This window comes from Phodopus roborovskii, unplaced genomic scaffold (assembly GCF_943737965.1).
Source record: "Phodopus roborovskii unplaced genomic scaffold, PHOROB, whole genome shotgun sequence".
NCBI classification, from domain to species: domain Eukaryota; kingdom Metazoa; phylum Chordata; class Mammalia; order Rodentia; family Cricetidae; genus Phodopus; species Phodopus roborovskii.
This window is the reverse complement of record NW_026126549.1, coordinates 552,578-570,842: the sequence shown is the minus strand read 5'-3', so window position 1 is coordinate 570,842 and position 18,265 is coordinate 552,578. Positions and strand designations below refer to the sequence as shown.

The following is an 18,265-nucleotide window of genomic DNA, read 5'->3' as shown; positions in this document are numbered from 1 at the left end:
ATATAGTTTTATACACTTACAGATATTGTCTTCAGGGTCTATTGACACACACATTTCAATGTTATATTTTCTAACATATTAAGGGAAAATTTGTTCCTTTGAGAGGCAATGAAATACATTTAGGCTCATTTTTGGATAACCCTTTTTTGTAGCTACAGGAGTAAAATAATTTCATAGACTTGAGAATGGGCCTACAATTTCTGACCAAAGAAAGTCCTAGAAGACACTCAGGATTCCTATTTCATTGCTGTAATGGGTGGTCTGGGAATTTCTTGCAGAGACAGAGAAATATTTTCCTGCTATTTGGAAATAATACATTTTGTTTTGGCATATATTCATTGTATGTAAAATTGTGTTCCACAGGACATTTTCAATATATATTTCAATATATATATATCAATCACACTGGGCATATGTCCCCATAGCCTCCCTTTTCCCTTCCCTACTGGTAGTCCCTGTTTCCCTAGAAGTTTCACTTTTGCTTGCATACCATACACACACGTATCATTTTATGTATCTGTATAAAACTTAGGGTCCACAAATGACATAGTAGACATAGTATTTATCTTTCTGAGATTGGCTTAACTTGCTTAATATAACTAATGAAACCTAATTATCTACAGTTGCATTCAATTTCCTGCAAATAACAAAGTTTCATTTTTCTTTATGTCTGAAAAATTCCATTGTGTATACATATACACCACATTTTCTTTATTCATTCCTCTATTGATGGACATCTAGGTCACTCAGTCATTGTGAACAGTTCTGCAATTAACAATGATGTGCAAGTATTCTGGTACATTGACTTTGAATTCTTTGGGTAAATATCCAGGAGTGATACAGCTACATTCCAGTTTTTAAAAAAAAAACCTTAAAGGGTGATAAATACCAGTCCTTGATACACAATGATTTAGGCAAGTGATATTTCCACCTTCAGACAAAAAGTTGAAATCACCACACACACACACACACACACACACACACACACACACACACACACTTTAGGTACAAGGGTTTAATCATCTGATTAATCTATGTTTTCCTTTTTGTGACAGTTCTTTCTATTTTGCCCAGGTTGGTCTTGAACTCTAGGCTTGAGTGATCCCATCTTCATAGTTTCCAAGGTAGCTGCAACTATAAGTATACTGCTGTATCTGTTTCCTTCACTTCTTTCATTTATTTATTTTACCTTTTTTTAATTTATGTACTAACCTCAGTTTCCCCCTCCCTTCCCTTTTTGTGTCCTTGAGATGTAAAGACTGGGCAGGTGGTAATGGCACTGGGGAGACAAAGGTAGGAGGATTCGAGGCCAGCCTGGTCTACAAATTGAGTTCTAGGACAGCCAGACTTGTTACATAGAAAAACCCTGTCTCAAAAAACAACAAAGCCAAAGGCAAAAACAAATGATGCAAAGACTGTGCTGTGACTTGGAAAGGTTCAGGCAAAATGTTTTGAGAGCATATAATACTTTGTATTCATCCCTTTTCTCCACTTGTTTCTATCAGTCAGCATAGGTCAGTGGGAAGAGTGACAAAGTTCAAATCACAGGGGTTATAAAGTGAAAGGGCAGGCTGAGGTACAGCTCAGTGGTCCAGCAGATGGCCAACATGTGCCAAGATCCTGGGCTCTACCACAGCAATTGAACAACTGGAATGAAATTGTGAATGGCCCATTTATCACAGGTGTATAGAACACTTTTGGGTTAACTCAAGGCTCTTCTCTCATTACAGTTACTCAAGAATATAGGTAGAAGGAGCAACCATAATTTCAAAGGATAAAGGAGAGAACTAGAATTCTCAAAATGACACTTTGCTTTCTGGAAGTGCCGCGTTACTGCCAATACTCACAATGTATTGGCCAGAAATGGCTACCTAGTCCCATTCAGCCATAACAAGACCAGGAAGTACAGTCTTCTCAGAGGCAAATAGGCACAGGTAGAGAAAACAGAATGTACAATTACATTGTTGCTGTACTTCTCAAAAAATGGTTAAGGTTTTATAAGAACCACACTCAAAGAAATAAACTCACCTCAAGCAGGTTGGGGTCTTCTTTTGTTTCGAGTAAATCTTGAGATATTATAAGAGGCTCGCTCTTCCCACAGCTCTCCTGGCTGATGAGAGTGTCTGCATAGTTGGGTTGTGGAAAGATCAGGTGACTCTTCCTAGAGCCTGCAGTAAGGGAAACTTCCTGGGAATAGGTCTGCAGGAAAGCTTGTACTCCATCCAGACCCACAAAGTGAGAGGCTGGTATGCCAGCCAAACCATTTCCTGAAGTCTGTAGCAGGCGTGATGAGTGCCAGCGTCTTAGCCTAATTGCCAGCAGCACAATGACAAAGGCCAGGAAGATGCAGGAGACCACAGCCACTGCCACCACCAGGTAGAGTGTGAGGGCTGAATCTTTGGGATTGGCAGGGGTATGGATGCTTTCCAGTTCTCCCAGGATGTCAGGGATACTGTCAGCCACTGCTATGGTAAGTGTGACAGTGGCTGAGAGAGGGGGCTGGCCATGGTCCTGCACAGCCACCACTAGGCTCTGCTTGAGGGCATCTCTGTCCAGCAGGGCCCGTGCAGTGCGTACTTCACCTGTGTGCAATCCCACTGAGAAGAGTCCTGGCTCACTGGCCTTGAGCAGGCGGTAGGAGAGCCAGGCATTCTGTCCAGAGTCTTTGTCTACTGCCACTACCTTGGTCACCAGGTATCCAGGATCTGCAGAACGGGGTGCCAACTCAACACCAGTAGAACCATCTATCGGGAGGGCAGGATACAAGATTTCAGGCATATTGTCATTCTGGTCCAGCACAAATAGGCTCAGTGTCACATTGCTGCTGAGGGGAGGTTTCCCGCTGTCACTAGCTGTCACCTGCAACTGCAAGTCCCTAAACTGCTCATAATCAAAGGAGCAAAGAGCATACAGGACACCAGTATTGGAGTTGATGGAGATGTAGGATGACAGTGGCACCCCCTGAAGTGTGTCCTCAGCCAATGAATAAGTGATTTGTGCATTCTTGTCAGTGTCCGGGTCCTGTGCTGTAACAGAGAAGATGGAGGCTCCCCTAGGATTGTTTTCTGGAATATAGGCTGAATAAGAGGTGTGTGTGAATGTAGGAGGGTTGTCGTTGATGTCAGACACATGCAGAGTAATATGACTTTCTGTGGACAGTGGTGGGTTTCCCCCATCGGTGGCTTTTAGACTGATATTATATAGAGACACTTGTTCTCGATCCAGAGACTTAGCTGTCACTAAGCGATAGTATTGGTCTATTGATTTTTCTAGAGTAAAGGGCAGGTTTCCTAGGACAAAAACTGTGACTTGCCCATTCTGGCCAGAATCTCGGTCATGCACACTGATAAGAGCGATTTCTCGTCCAGCAGGGGCTTCTTCTGGGACTGAGCCTGTGACGGAAGTGACTGAAACTTCTGGGGCATTATCATTCACATCCAGAACCTTGACAAGAAGTTTGGCTCTTGAAAAAAGACCTGGTCCATCTTGTGCTTCAATTTTTATTTCATAGAACACAGAATCCTCATAATCGAGACTTTTTAATATTGATATATCTCCAGTCACCGAATTGAGATGGAAAACCTGAGCAATTTTCCCAGGCATTTTATCTAGAATATAGGACACTTGAGCATTGAAACCCTCATCAGGATCAGTGGCATTCACTGTGATCAGCCGGGTGCCCACTGGCACATTTTCCAGAACACTGACGTGGTACTCTGGCTTAGTGAACAGGGGCGGGTTGTCATTTGCATCCAAGACTATCACCTTGATGCACAACTTGCCCGTGTGGACAGGGTCTCCACCATCAGAGGCAATGAGATCAAGCTGATGAACTGCCATTTTCTCACGATCCAAGGCTCGCTCCAACACTAGCTCTGGGTACTTGGCGTCATCGGTGACGCTGTTCACAGCCAAGGAGAAATAGTCATTGGGGTTGAGCTTATAGTTCTGCAGAGAGTTCATGCCCACATCTGGGTCAAATGCAGTTTTAAGTGGAAATCGAGTTCCAGGATCTGTTAACTCACCAATTTTTATTTCCAATTTCTCTGTTGGAAAGCTAGGTGCATTATCATTAATATCGCTGATAGTGACTTCTACCTCAAATATTTTCAGCTTATCCTCCACAAGGATGTTAAAGCTCACGACACAGGGCACACTCTGGGCGCACAGCTCCTCCCGGTCTATCCTGCTGGCGGTGACCAAGCTGCCGCTTCGCGGATTCAGGGAGAAAAGCTGCGACCTACCTCTGGAGACGATGCGGACCCCGCGCTCCGCCAGCTTGAGGGGCTCTAGCCCCAGGTCCTTGGAGATGTTTCCCACGAAGGAGCCTTTGTCCAGCTCCTCTGGCACAGAGTAGCGGATCTGCCTGAAGCCATCTGCACACTGCGTCCCCAGGAGCGCGCACAGCAAAGCCAGAACTCCCGCAATTCCTAGTCCCAGATGAATCATTTCCTTCCTTCCTTTTTCCCCCCTCCGAATGCTCACGATGGGTCCTAGTCTTACACCCTCAAGGAGCTAAATCTTTTATGGATTTAATTCACACACCACAAACCTGGCTAATGATGTATTGAGCTTGGTAGCTGCTCCTCTCTTCTCAGCCTGTTCCTGGCGTTTCTTTGCAGCAGGGAAATGGTGGACTGCACTTCAGCGGCGCCTTTTTTTCTTGTATGGTCAACAGCGACACCCAGAGGCCCAATTGTTCACTGCACACTCCCAGGTAAAACCAAGTAACCCCTTTGTTCCTAGCTTCTTTATTCCTTTTCGTTGGAGGCAAGGGGACTAGTACTGATTTCACATAACTGAACTGATATTTATCAAAGGGTGTGGCTTCAAGTTATTTTTCTTTGGGATGCTGCACTCTAACCTTAACTCCATCACTATTGCTTCAGGTATAATTACCGTTTCCCAAAGGTTCAATTTAACACCTACACAGAAACATTCATCATATTTTTGGATTATAATCCTTGAAGTTGGTCTTTGATATCCTGATATATTAGTTTTAATGTTCTTCACTTAACTGATTCATCAGATAAACATACGATTAGGTGTCAGATTTTTTTTTATTTAATGTGGAATATATAGGCACAACCAGTTCAGTCGCAGAGTTTATGAGGGTGGAAAACTGTTGGGGCTTACCATGCAGTGAAGTAACTACCACACTGAGAGAGGCCAAGGAGGATGGGAAGGTCTCCAACCCGGCTGTGGAGTTTATCGAAGGCCTTATTGAGACGCATGAGAAGAGTGGGCCAGGAAACAGGCTTGGGTGTGAGAGAAATCACAGATCTTGGGCTACTGAAGATGTCTACCTCACCCAAGTGCAGAGGTGTGGTGGCAACTGCTTTTAATCCTAGTACTTGGAGGCAGAGGCAGGTGAATCTCTATGAGTTAGAGGCCAGCCTGGTCTACAGAGTGAGTTACAGGACAGCCAGGGCTACACAGTAAGGTCTTGTCTCAAAACAAAACAAATAGAAATAAAAATTTAAACTGTTATTTCCATCATGATGCACTGCATGTGTGTCCATAAGGCATTTATTCTTATGGGTTATTAACTCCTTAAAAGAAACTCTGTTTTTAATTTTCTTTTGTTTATACTTTATTATATACTTACATGTAAAAGATACTGTGACACACTGTCCCAAAGTGAATTCTGATTTTATCTCATAGAGACTTATGCTGTACCAACAAACACTCTCCCAAATTTTCTATCAGAGATTTGTAGATGTGATAACGACCCCAAGCACCATGGGAGTTGTGAATCTACCTCGAACGAATTTCAATTAGTGCACGGTTACTTTCAAATAAAAACAAACTGACTCTTAGCATTAGCACACCCACTGTTATTAAGTGCATGATCAACACACTAAAAACAAAACAGGAGGAATGGAGAAGGAAAACCTCTATGTGTTTATGAATGGGAACATTTTTTTGGCATCTAATGAATAGGAAACTTAGATAAAACAGCATGATATGGTCCCTGAAACCCTTCTATCTTTTCCATGAGCAAAGTATACTGAGAATAAGAATTACTTTTCAAGATTAAAAAGTCAATATGATTTCCAGATATGAGGAAAATGAAGTTTTGGTGAAGGAAACCTGCTTACTGTTACTTTACCAGTCTGTTGTTGAGAGCACAATAAGATCCCAAGGAGCATGGCTACCTCCAGAGACTGTTGTTTTCAGCTAAACAGAGACATCATGGCATATTGAAACTCTAAGAAACATATGTCCTAGGGGTGGAGGCATGACTCAGTGGCAAAGTACGTGCAAAATGAGGTCTCGGTTTCAATATACAGCTCTTACACACAAACATATTGGCTTGAGATATAGCTCAGTGTGAGAGTGTCTACCTGTGGTTCAAGGCCACGAGTTTGATTCCTAACACAGAAAAAAATTGTATTTGTTTAATTATTTTTGTCTTTGGGACAGGGTCTCATTTGTAGTCTTGACTAGAGCTTACTATGTTGACAAGGCTGGCTTAGAACTCACAGAAATATGCCTGCCTCTGTCTCCAAAACACAGTGGTTAAAGATGTGTCACCATGCCCAAATAAAATGTCTTTACTTAAACAGGCATGGGTATGCAAAATGAGGAAAATAGGTAATTTCTCTGAAATCTGAAGGAGAAATATTAAGAGTAAAGTGAGAATCAACTAAAGTGTTTTATAATTCACACACAAATTCAAATATAAGCAAGCCGTACATTTTAAAGTAAGTCTTCAATTAATATAAAATTCAGTATATTCATTGCACACATACACACATTATATAATACACACATTGCGGTACTGGAAAGCTACCTCAAGACCCAGTGCATGCTAGGCTGGTACAGTACCACTGATCACCAGCCTTTCTGTTTTTAAAAAAGAATCGCTGATCCAAGCACTTGAAATGGTTGTCCCATGGATGGAAAAGTTAAGAAACCAGCCCAGTTTCTAACAGTATTCTTTTGATGATCTAAATGTCACCATGAACTACTAATCCATGATTTTCATTCATTCCATAATGATTTTAACTTTCCTTGCAGCCCATGAGCACCCAAAACTACCTAGAAATAGTTCACCTGAATTCACTTAAACTTCAATACATCTTCAAGGAAACACTGGACTAAAATGTGTAAATTAAACACCTGGGCAACTAAAAAAATGGGTAAATTCAGCAAAAGAACATGAGCATATTGCAAAAAAGAATTACCTGAGAGGTTTCTTCTCTTTGATCATCAAGAAGGGATTGAGGTGTTGAAAGTATATCAGTTTTTTCACAGCTCTCGTGGCTGATGAGAGTATCTGCATAGTTTGGTTGAGGGAAGATGATGTGACTTTTCCCCGAGTCTGCAGTGAGTGAGACTTCATGGGAATAGGTCTGCAGGAAAGCACGTACCCCATCCACTCCCACAAAGTGTGAGGCAGGGATAACTCCTAAACCATCTCTTGAAACCTGAAGCATCCGAGACACATGCCAGCGCCGCAGCCTTAGTGCCAGCAGGGCAATGACAAAGGCCAAGAAGATACAGGAGACCACAGCCACTGCCACCACCAGGTAGAGTGTTAGTTCTGAATCATCAGAGTTGGCAGGGGTCCTGATGCTGCCCAGGTCAGCCAGGACCTCAGGGATGTTGTCAGCTATTGCTATGGTGAGTGTGACAGTGGCTGAGAGAGGGGGCTGGCCATGGTCCTGCACAGACACCACCAGGCTCTGCTTCAGAGCATCTCTGTCCAGCAGGGCCCGAGCAGTGCGCACCTCACCTGTGTGCAGTCCCACTGAGAAGAGCCCTGGCTCACTGGCCTTGAGCAGACGGTAGGATAGCCAGGCGTTCTGTCCTGAGTCTTTGTCCACTGCCACCACTTTGGTTACCAGGTATCCGGGATCTGCAGAGCGGGGTGCTAGTTCCACACCAGTGGACCCATCTGTGGGGAGGGCAGGATAAAGGATCTCAGGCATGTTGTCATTCTGGTCCACCAGGAACAGGCTCAAGGACACATTGCTACTCAGTGGAGGGTTCCCACTGTCTACTGCTATCACCCACAGCTGCAAGTCTTGGAACTGCTCATAGTCAAAGGAACGCAGTGCATAGAGGACGCCAGTGTCTGAGTTGATGGAGATGTAGGAGGATAGGGGTGCCCCTTGAAAGGTATCGTCAGCTAAAGAGTAGGTTACATGGGCATTGCCATAACTGTCAGGGTCATAGGCCAGCACTGAAAAGATGGAGGTACCTCTGGGGTTGTTTTCAGAAATGTAGGCAGAGTAGGACCCTTGCGGAAAGGAGGGGGGGTTGTCGTTGATATCTGCCACCTGCAGTAAAAGATGGGTATCTGTGAACAGAGATGGGTTCCCTCCATCTTTAGCCCTTAGAGTGATGTTGTAAAAGGAGAACTCTTCCCTGTCAAGGGCTCTGGTTGTAACCAGTCTGTAGTAATTGTCCACTGACTGTTCTAACTTGAAAGGAAGCAGCTCAGGAAGTGAACACGTGACAACAGCATTCTGCCCCGAGTCCCTATCATGTACATTGAAAAGTGCAATTACCGTTCCCGGAGGAGAGTCTTCAGGAATGGAAGCAGTAGCAGATGTCATGTAAAATTCTGGGGCATTGTCATTGACATCTAGAACAGTGACAATAACCTTCATCCTGGTTAGAAGGCCTGGGCCATCCTGAGCTTCAATATCGATTTCATGGAATTTAGCTTTCTCATAATCCAGACATTTTGTGATTGTTATATCTCCAGATGTTGACTTTAGCTCGAATATATCTGCAGCTTCTCCAGGGGCTTGCTCCTGAAAATAAGTCACTTGAGCATTGTATCCCTCATCAGGGTCAGTGGCTGTTACCGTAAGTATCCGGGTACCTATAGGCATATTCTCAGGAACGCTCACACGGTACTCAGGCTGTATAAAAACAGGAGCGTTGTCGTTCACATCCAGGACCTTCACACGGATGCGGCAGGTGCCAGATCGCACTGGACTGCCCCCGTCAGAGGCGACTAGAACAAGATGGTGAACTGCCTCTTCCTCGCGGTCCAAGGCACGGTCCAGTACCAGCTCTGGGTACTTGTTCCCATCGGCACCAGTTCGCACTTCCAGAGAGAAGTGATCATTTGAGTTGAGTTCATATTTCTGGAGGGCGTTCTCGCCCACATCTGCATCATGTGCACTCTTAAGAGGAATCCTGAATCCTGGCGTAGTTGTTTCACTGATCTTTAGTTCCTGCTCCTCTATTCCAAAGCGAGGAGCATTGTCATTAACATCCATTACCTCCACCTCTACGGAATAAACAGTCAGTTTGTCTTCCAGTAGTAGGTTAAAATTCATCAGACAGGGTGCACTCTGGGCACACAGTTCCTCCCGGTCTATCCTGCCTGCAGTAATCAAGCTGCCACTTCGTGGGTTCAGAGCAAAAAGTTGCAATCTACCTCTGGAGATGATGCGGACTCCTCGTTCTGCCAGAGCCTGGGGCTCTAGCCCCAAGTCCTTGGCGATGCTGCCCACGAAGGAGCCCTTGTCTATCTCCTCTGGCACGGAGTAGCGGATCTGTCCAGCTCTGGCCTCCCACAGGGAGGCCCAAAGGGCGCACAGCAGGACCAGCATTCTGCACCGGAGCAGCTCCTGCAGCGTCGCCATTGCCCCTTTGCAGCCGAGTTTCCTCCCAACCAGCTTCCAGCACCGTGAGGGAGTCCAGGCCTTATCCTCCAGGGTCTGAGACGACCAGTATTTACTGGTGCCAGGTCACCGAGAAGAAAGAACTAACGGGCAGCTGGATTGAATTTCCTTGCATCCTCTCCGACCGGAAGCTGCGGACAGACCGCCAGCCCCTTGTGTTGAGCCAGTCCTTCAGTGGGATTGGTTGGCTGCCTTTTACTCCTTAGGTGGTCAACAGCGACGCTCAGAGGCCTAGCCAGTTTCTGCAGGCAAACCCATTTGATGATCGTCTGTGGTTTTAAGTTGCTCTCAAGAACGACTCTTAGTATTTACTGTATTATTTACAGTAGAAGTATGTATTTAAAGGGAGGGACTTTTTCAGAACTAATAAGAATGGTGTAAATATATGTAACCCTGAGAGTGGTTGCTACGAAAGTATTGTAGAATGTTTAAGGCTTAATCCAAGTGCTGTTGGCCTCGTTGCGTCACACTATCTCCCGTCTTTTTCTTACATACGCTCAGACAAAAAGATCAACATTAAAACATTGGCTACATTTTCTTATAAGGTTAGTTTTTTTTCAGTTTTGTGCTCTGTTGCTTAGCATTTAACTCCAAAACTTGATATTTAATTTGTAGATCAGTAGGTATTTAACAGCATGTGTGCCTGACACAAGGTTTGATTGAATCTTAGTTGGAAACCAGTTCTCAGAAACTTTTCAGGATGGGGAAGAGGTAGAAAAGTAAAGGGGTTATTATTAAAGAGAATCGATGCCAAATTTAGTGAAAAGCACTGAGCCTTGGGGACATGCAGAGGAAGGAGACCCAACTTTTGTTTGGGAGTCACAAAGACCTTTTCTGAATGCTACTTCACCTGAATCCGGACAGGTAGAATGGATCAAAAAAGAGGTTAGAGTAGCATTGTAGAAACTCAGAACTAGTGGTTGGGCTGGGAGACAGCCAGGAACAACTGGAATGAAAGGTGGCTATAGCTGAATAGGCTCCGGAAGACAGGGTAGTTTACATTAAGAATCTGTCACTCAAAGTTGTTTGGTATTGTTAAGTACTCTTTCCCTTTCTGTATTTAGTATTGCCCGGATGATGCCATGGATGTCTCCTTACTCCTATTTGGCTTATATATGCAAACACATTTATATATAATGCATTTGCTTAAAAATACACTTTGAAGTATTTCAAGCACATAGACCACTATAGGAAGTAACATAACCAAACTATGTGTACATACCAGTAGGCTTTATTTAATTTTAACATCATATCACATTTAAATGTTTATACATTTTCTTTTGAGTAATTTCAGAATCAGAGAATGGATGCAAAAAAAATAGTCCAAATAAATCTCATGTATAGCAGTTCCTTGGTAGCAGAGGGGGCTTGGTTCTGTATCTGAGGATGCTGGAGTCCCTTGTGTAAAGTAATGTAGAATTTGCAAATGATCTCTGTACATTCTTCTGGGTAGTTTTTATACATGCTGTCTAAGATAACATGAATAGTTTATGTACATGTTTAGGAACTATGTTAGATTTTCAGAATACTTTCAATTTGTGATGTAGGCTCATGCTGTTGGACTTATACACTTTACATAAAGTTCACTGTGTTCTGTGCCCACATTACCCTAAATGTTAACAATTTATTTAAATGCTCCCCATTGATTCCATGTAAGTTTCAGACATGATGTCCCTTTACTTTTTTTGTGATTCCTTTACTATCAGACTATAAAACCAACTAGACTTTGATGCAGTTTCATTATCTAGCCTACAGATCTTAGTAATGATTTGCCCATTGCTACAATGTCTTTTTTATAGCAAAATAAAATATTTTTTCAGGCTTAGGATCCAGCCCAGGATCTTAAATTGTACTTCACAAAGTTTCTGCAGTGGGTAGAATCTGAACAGTTCCCCAGGCTTTACATTTAATGACTCTTGACTTGAAGATTTGGCCAACTCTACTGTAAAACATTCTCCCTTGTTTGGGTGTGTTAGATACCCTCTCCTTAGGTTCATATTGTGAAGATCTGGTGGGAAGACATAGGAATGACGTCATCTCCTCAATGCATTTTCTTGGGAGCCACATGGTGTCTTTGTCCCAGTACTGTTTTTTGTTATCTTTAATCACTAGTTACATTCTAGAAAATTTCTAGTTAATTGTACTTTTCTCTATTGTAAACTTACTGTTTACTGATTAATAATTAACTTTTTTTTTGCTTTCCTTCTATCCTTTACTCTTCCTTTCTTGATTTGTAGTTTCTTGTGGCTCTATTGTAGTAAGTTTTTTTTTAATTAATGATTATTAGACTTCCAACTTTCTTTTCAAGATTGTTTTTTTTTCTGTTTGGAGGGGTCCCTTGAGATTCTATATGAATTTTAGGGTGGAATTTTTTCATTTTCTTTTCTGCCCTAAATTCCATTATTAGAGTTTTCATATGGACTTCAGTGAATAGGTAGATTTTTAAAATTAATTCTGCACATTTTACTTATTTTTATTATTTTTACATTTTAAACTGTTATTATGTATGTAAGGAGAAAGCTTATGGAGGCAAGAAGAGGGCATCAGATCCACTGAAGCTGGAGATCCACTGAAGTTGGAGCAATGGGTAGTTGAGAACCTTTTCAGCCTTTCTGTTTGATCTACACTTTCTTAGGGAATCATGCTGAAACTGGCTATTATTTTCAAAGCTGTGCTTTTAGGTGATGGGAGTTCATCATTTTCTATGAGTTTTACAACACTTTTTTTTTATTATTGCGATCAAGCCATTTCTTAAATGAATTTCTTAAATAATATAACTAGTGCTTGTTGCTTTAAATATGACTTTGTTTTTGTATTAATGGTCTACAACATCTTTCATTTGTGCATGTGTGTACACTAATCTTTAACTTCAACATTTCGGTATAGATTTAAGAATCTATCTTGTCAGTAGAATATAGATTTAAAAAAAAACAACCGATTCATCAATCTGTCTTTAAATTATTAGAGCTAAGAAAATACAGAGATGAAATAATTAATTAGTTGAAAGTGTAGTTTTGTGTCCAAGAAGAAAATAAAACTCCAGAAGACACACAGCAAGAATGAAATTTCCTTAAAAGCCACCAGAGAAGAAACAGATTACTTAAAAAAAAAAAATGACAACTGGATGACGGAAAAGTTCTCATTTGTAATAATGACAGATTCTGGGAAGACAATGCATTTTGAAAGTTAGGCTTATACATTTATTTTAAGTAAAAGACTTTTTTTTTTTAAGTTGTCTCACCTACTCCTCTTCCTTACTGTTTTTCTCTTCTGAGGTCTGAGGTCCCCGCTTAACACAGGGTCTCATGTAGCCCAGAAAAGCTTCAAACTGGATATGTAGCTAAGGATGACCCCTCTCACCTCAGCTTCTTCAGTACTGGGATTATAAAATGTGCCACCATGCCTACCTGTTGTTGGCTCTGGGATTATTTATCAGCTATACATGGTGATGGTTCATATCTGCAGTCCCAGCACTAAGAAAACCCAGATAAGAAAATAACAAGTTAGAGGTCACCCTGGGCTTTGTAGCAAGTTTCAGTCTAACTAACGAGTACAGTGAGAGCCTGTCAAAACTATTGCTCAGGTTCCAAGCAATAACTAGGTCTTTGAAGTGCTTCAAGACTGTGTGGCAGTGCTAATCTGGAGAATGCAGCTCAGTGAGCAGACTTACTGTTCAGTGCATCTGTATTCATTTCCCCTGGCCTTCAGCTTGCAATGAAGTCCACGCACAGGAACTGGCAGGGAAGATTTCCTGAAACTCCCGGATTTTAAGTAACTGATGGATCTCATTGCTTAAACTGGTGTCAATCAATAAGCCAATCCTAGGCCACTTAGAAGTAGTAGTAGAAGGAAGTAGTCTGTATTACACTGCTGGCCTTCAATCTTCATTTACATAGCTTTAGACCAACTCCACACTAATATGGAATATATCTTGATTTTTTTCATTTTCACCACAAGTATGTGTGTGGGGGGGCGGGGGTGTAGGTGTGTAGGGAAGCTTTAAAATAGTTTCTCAAGTTGCATGACAAAATTTATGTCCATTACTCTCCATTTCATACGTTACTTAAAGAGATATAATTTTAGGCACACATAACAATCTCTTAATGAGAGATTATAGAACTAAGAAGTTTAGAAACAAATCACAGTTTATATAGATTATTTAAATTTTAAATTAACACAAGTAAAATTATGACTTTTGATGATTTTTACCACTATCTCTTCTGAATATGTAAGTAGTCAGCTCAGAACAATGAAATGAATTAGCCAGACATAAGTGAAAAATAGAAGACAAATTCATTTCTGATGCAGTTCTCTTCCCCAAAGGAGCTAGGCCTTCACTCTTTATCCTCACCACTCACACTATGACTAAGGCATCCTTTCCATGGTAGGAGTTTCTGCTATCCACCCCTTTTTGAGACAGAGTACTGGGATTCTAGGCATGTTCCATACCCATAGTGTGGTGATATATTATTTATTATTTAATAAAGATTGCCTAAAGTATCAGAAGGCAAACACAGCCACATTAGTTAACTATAGAAGCTAGGCAGTGATGGTACACACATTTAAACCCAGGACTCAGGAGACAGGCAGGCAGATGGATCTCTCTGAGTTCAAGGCTACCCTGAACTACACAAGAATGAAGAGTAAGAGCTCATGTCTCTGATCCCAGCACTTGGGATCATACACCTTTAATCCCAGCACTAGGGAGGTGGAGACAGGAGGATATGGCTGGGCAGAGAAATGACTATAAGGAGGAGACAGGAATTCAGAGATTTTTTGCCTCTGAGGATTCCTGGAGACAGGATTGCCAATTTAGCTTGGTAGAGGCAAGATCTACTGGCTTGGGTGCTTTGCTTTCTGATCTTCAGCTTGAAGCTTGAACCCCAACATATCTTTGGATCATTTATTATTCATGTTACATGCCTATAGAGATCTAAAAGGGTAGGTCACCTGTGTTGTTACTACATGCCTGAGATCACAGAACTTCAGTGGTCTGAGGCAGGAGGATTATAAATTTAAAACCATGCTGGGCTATGAAATGAGTTCAAGTCCAGCCCAGAAATCTTATCAAGGCCTTGTCTCAAAATGGTAGCACTCACCTAGCATGCATAAGCCTTTAGGTTTAATCTCCAGTGGCATGAAACAAAAATAAACACACCTAACCACTACTGGGGTGTAATGGAATATACTCTTTACAGAAAATGGAAAAAGCAAATATGTACAGACATGAATTATTTTCATCAATATAGCTTATAAGGTTATTATAAGTTTACCTGAGAAAATATTTCCTCTTTATCTTTAAGCAGAGACTGAGGTGCCGACAGAAATTCCCTTTTCTCACAGCTCTCTTGGCTGATAAGTGTGTCTGCATAGTTGGGCCGTGGGAAGATAAGGTGGCTCTTGCATGAGTCAGCAGTGAGTGAGATCTCATGGGAATAGGTCTGTAGAAATGCATGTACCCCATCAACACCTACAAAGTTGGAGGCAGGAATGTCAGTTAATCCATTTTCTGCAGTCTGGAGCAAGCGTGAGGAGTACCAGTGTTGTAGCTTGAGCATTAAGAGTACGATGACAAAGGCTAGGAAGATGCAGGAGACTACAGCCACTGCCACCACCAGGTAGAGTGTGAGATCTGAATCTTGGGGATCAGCAGTGGTCCCAATGCTACCCAGGTCAGCCAGGAGTTCAGGAATGCTGTCAGCCACTGCTATGGTAAGTGTGACTGCAGTGGACAGAGGGGGCTGGCCGTGGTCCTGCACAGTCACCACCAAGTTCTGCTTCAGAGCATCTCTGTCCAGCAGGGCCCGGGCAGTGCGCACCTCGCCTGTGTGCAGTCCCACTGAGAAGAGCCCTGGCTCGCTGGCCTTGAGCAGATGGTAGGACAGCCAGGCGTTCTGTCCTGAGTCTTTGTCTACTGCCACCACCTTCGTCACCAGGTAACCAGGCTCGGCAGACCGTGGTGCTAGTTCCACACCAGTGGAGCCATCTTTGGGGAGGACAGGGTACAGGATTTCGGGGGCATTGTCATTCTGATCTATCATGAACAGATTCAGGGATACATTGCTGCTGAGTTGTGGGTTCCCACTATCACGAGCCATCACCCTTAGCTGCAAATCTCGAAACTGTTCATAGTCAAAGGATTGCAATGCATAGACAACTCCAGTGTCAGCGTTGATGGAGAAGTAAGAAGACAAAGGCACTCCCTGAATAGTGTCTTCCACCAGGGAGTAAGTCACTAGCGCATTCTCATTGTGGTCAGCATCCTGGGCCTTTACTGAGAAGATGGAAGACCCTCTGGGGTTATTTTCAGGAATGTAGACAGAGTAGGAGTCCTGTTCAAAAACTGGAGGGTTGTCATTGATATCTGTCACTAGCAGTGAGATATGAGCTTGGGTAGATAGGGATGGAGTTCCCTGATCTGTTGCTGTTATTGTGATGTTGTATCCAGAGCTATGTTCTCTGTCCAGTGTTCGTTCTGTTACCAAGCGGTAATAATTGTCAACTAATTTTTCCAGCTTAAAGGGTAGGATTTCAGGAATGGAACATGTGACATGACCATTGTTACCAGCATCTTGATCGTGCACACTAATAAGAGCAATTACGGTCCCAGGAGGAAAGTTTTCTGCCACTTTGGTAGTGACAGAGGTGATTCCAACTTCTGGGGCATTATCGTTAACATCCAAAACAGTGACCAGCACCTTAGCTCTAGCCATGAGTCCAGCACCATCCTGTGCTTGAATTTCCATTGGATAAACTTTGTATTCTTCAAAATCTAGTGGTTCTTTATTTGTTATTTCTCCTGTGTAAGAATCCAATTGAAATTTCTGGACCACACTGTGGTCTACGTTGTGAAAAGAGTAAGTTACTTTGCCATTAGCTCCCTCATCTGGGTCTGTAGCATTCACCTTGAGAAGCCGTGTGCCTAATGGGACGTCCTCAGGGACACTCACGTGGTACTCTGCCTGACTAAATGAAGGTGGGTTGTCGTTCACATCTACCACCTGAACACGAATTTGCAGAGTTCCCGAGTGTACTGGGTTACCGCCATCAGAGGCAGTGAGGACGAGGTAGTGTATAGCATCTTTTTCTCTGTCTAGAGGGCTCTGCAGTACCATTTCTGGCTGTTGTGCTCCTTCAGGTGCCTGTTGCACATCTAGGAGGAAGTGAGGGTTGGCGCTTAGCTGGTAGCTCTGAAGTGAGTTTATTCCCACATCAAGGTCTTGCCCAAGAGGCAGAGGGATCCTGGTACCTGGAGTAGTTATTTCACTCATTTTTAATTCCAGCTCTTCTAACTGGAATTTGGGGGTGTTGTCGTTAATATCAATTATATCTACTTCGATAGGGAAAAGCTTCATTTCATCCTCCACAAGGATGTTAAAGCTCACGAGACAGGGCGCACTCTGGGCGCACAGCTCCTCCCGGTCTATCCTGCTGGCGGTGACCAAGCTGCCGCTTCGCGGGTTCAGAGAGAAAAGCTGAGACCTACCTCTGGAGATGATACGGACCCCGCGCTCTGCCAGCTCGCGGGGCTCTAGCCCCAGGTCCTTGGCGATGCTGCCCACGAAGGAGCCTTTGTCGGTTTCTTCTGGCACAGAGTAGCGGATGTTTCCAGTGCCGGCTTCCGATAATAGTTCCAGAGAAAGACACAGTATTATCAGCCGGCTCCAACCGGTTAGCTTCTCTGAAATCGCCATTGCTTTCTGGCTTCCTTACTGTATTCTCAATCTGTTATGAAGGGTGTTGTTTTTCTGCTTTTCCAGGGTCTTCTTTACCTTAATATTTAAAATAATTACAGCAGAGAGATGTCCAGAAATATGCTGAGGAGTCTCAGGCAGACATGTTCATTCTGGTATGGTGGAGAGTGTAACAGTCACTTTTTTTTTGTGGGGGGGGGGCGGGTAGTTAGAGCATGTATCCCCCAGGTTGGTGAACAGCGGCGCCCAGAGTCCTATCAAGTTACTGCACTCCTTGGAAATGTAATCTGGTATCTTTTTGTTGTTGTTGTTCTGGTCAGGGAAATAGTTAACTTTTACAATAGATTGTGTTTATGCACGTATGTATGTGCACATACATATGTATTATATGTAAAGAATAAACAAGGTTCACTTCCTTACAGATAATTTGTTAAATTGCATTGTGCTGGAGAACTCAGTAGTTCAAATTATCTGCTTTCCTTGTGTGCTACTGAAGAAATGAGAACTCTCTAACCACAAAGAGGAAAAAAAAAAGCCTCCCATTTACTCTGTTGTACATTCTGACCATCCGATAATTTCTTGAACCACAAAGAAAAGTTTGGGGGATGGAAAAATATTGGAGGGGGAGAAATCAACTTTCAGATTTCAGGGTAGAGTTTCAAAATCTTGTCCAGTCCAGTTTCCTTTGAATATTTTAAAAAAACCTGAGATTTTGAAGACCATTTAAAACTATATACTTATTTCCCTCTTTTCCTGAAGGAGCTTGTTAAGAAAGATTTAAAATTCCCCCAATACATTTTGAATAGAATAAAATTGGGGTTTTGGAATCTTATTACAAATATCACAAGAATATATAAGTTAGACTTCAAATTCAAAAGAAAGAGAAGTTGTGATATTATTCTTCATAGATGAAAAAAGTTA

At 42.6% G+C, this 18,265-nt stretch overlaps 3 protein-coding genes across 3 annotated transcripts; all 3 read right to left on the bottom strand.

Annotated features, from left to right (window-relative positions):
• Positions 1–2,010: 2,010 nt before the first annotated feature.
• On the bottom strand, positions 2,011–4,449 carry LOC127234249 (protocadherin gamma-A3). Its single transcript, XM_051201119.1, has one exon. The coding sequence runs from the start codon at positions 4,447–4,449 to the stop codon at positions 2,011–2,013; it is 2,439 nt and encodes an 812-aa protein (XP_051057076.1).
• A 2,687-nt stretch (positions 4,450–7,136) lies between these two features.
• On the bottom strand, positions 7,137–9,693 carry LOC127234247 (protocadherin gamma-A2). Its single transcript, XM_051201117.1, has one exon. It carries the CDS (start codon positions 9,609–9,611, stop codon positions 7,152–7,154), a length of 2,460 nt encoding a protein of 819 aa, XP_051057074.1. The 5' UTR covers positions 9,612–9,693; the 3' UTR covers positions 7,137–7,151.
• Positions 9,694–14,911: 5,218 nt separating this feature from the next.
• Positions 14,912–17,354, bottom strand: LOC127234251 (protocadherin gamma-A1). Its single transcript, XM_051201121.1, has one exon. It carries the CDS (start codon positions 17,342–17,344, stop codon positions 14,912–14,914), a length of 2,433 nt encoding a protein of 810 aa, XP_051057078.1. The 5' UTR covers positions 17,345–17,354.
• Between the last annotated feature and the right edge of the window lie 911 nt (positions 17,355–18,265).

Coding starts and splice junctions, on each gene's coding strand:
- LOC127234251 (XM_051201121.1), bottom strand. CDS start 17,344: ATGGCGATTTCAGAGAAGCTAACCGGTTGGAGCCGGCTGATAATACTG.
- LOC127234247 (XM_051201117.1), bottom strand. CDS start 9,611: ATGGCGACGCTGCAGGAGCTGCTCCGGTGCAGAATGCTGGTCCTGCTG.
- LOC127234249 (XM_051201119.1), bottom strand. CDS start 4,449: ATGATTCATCTGGGACTAGGAATTGCGGGAGTTCTGGCTTTGCTGTGC.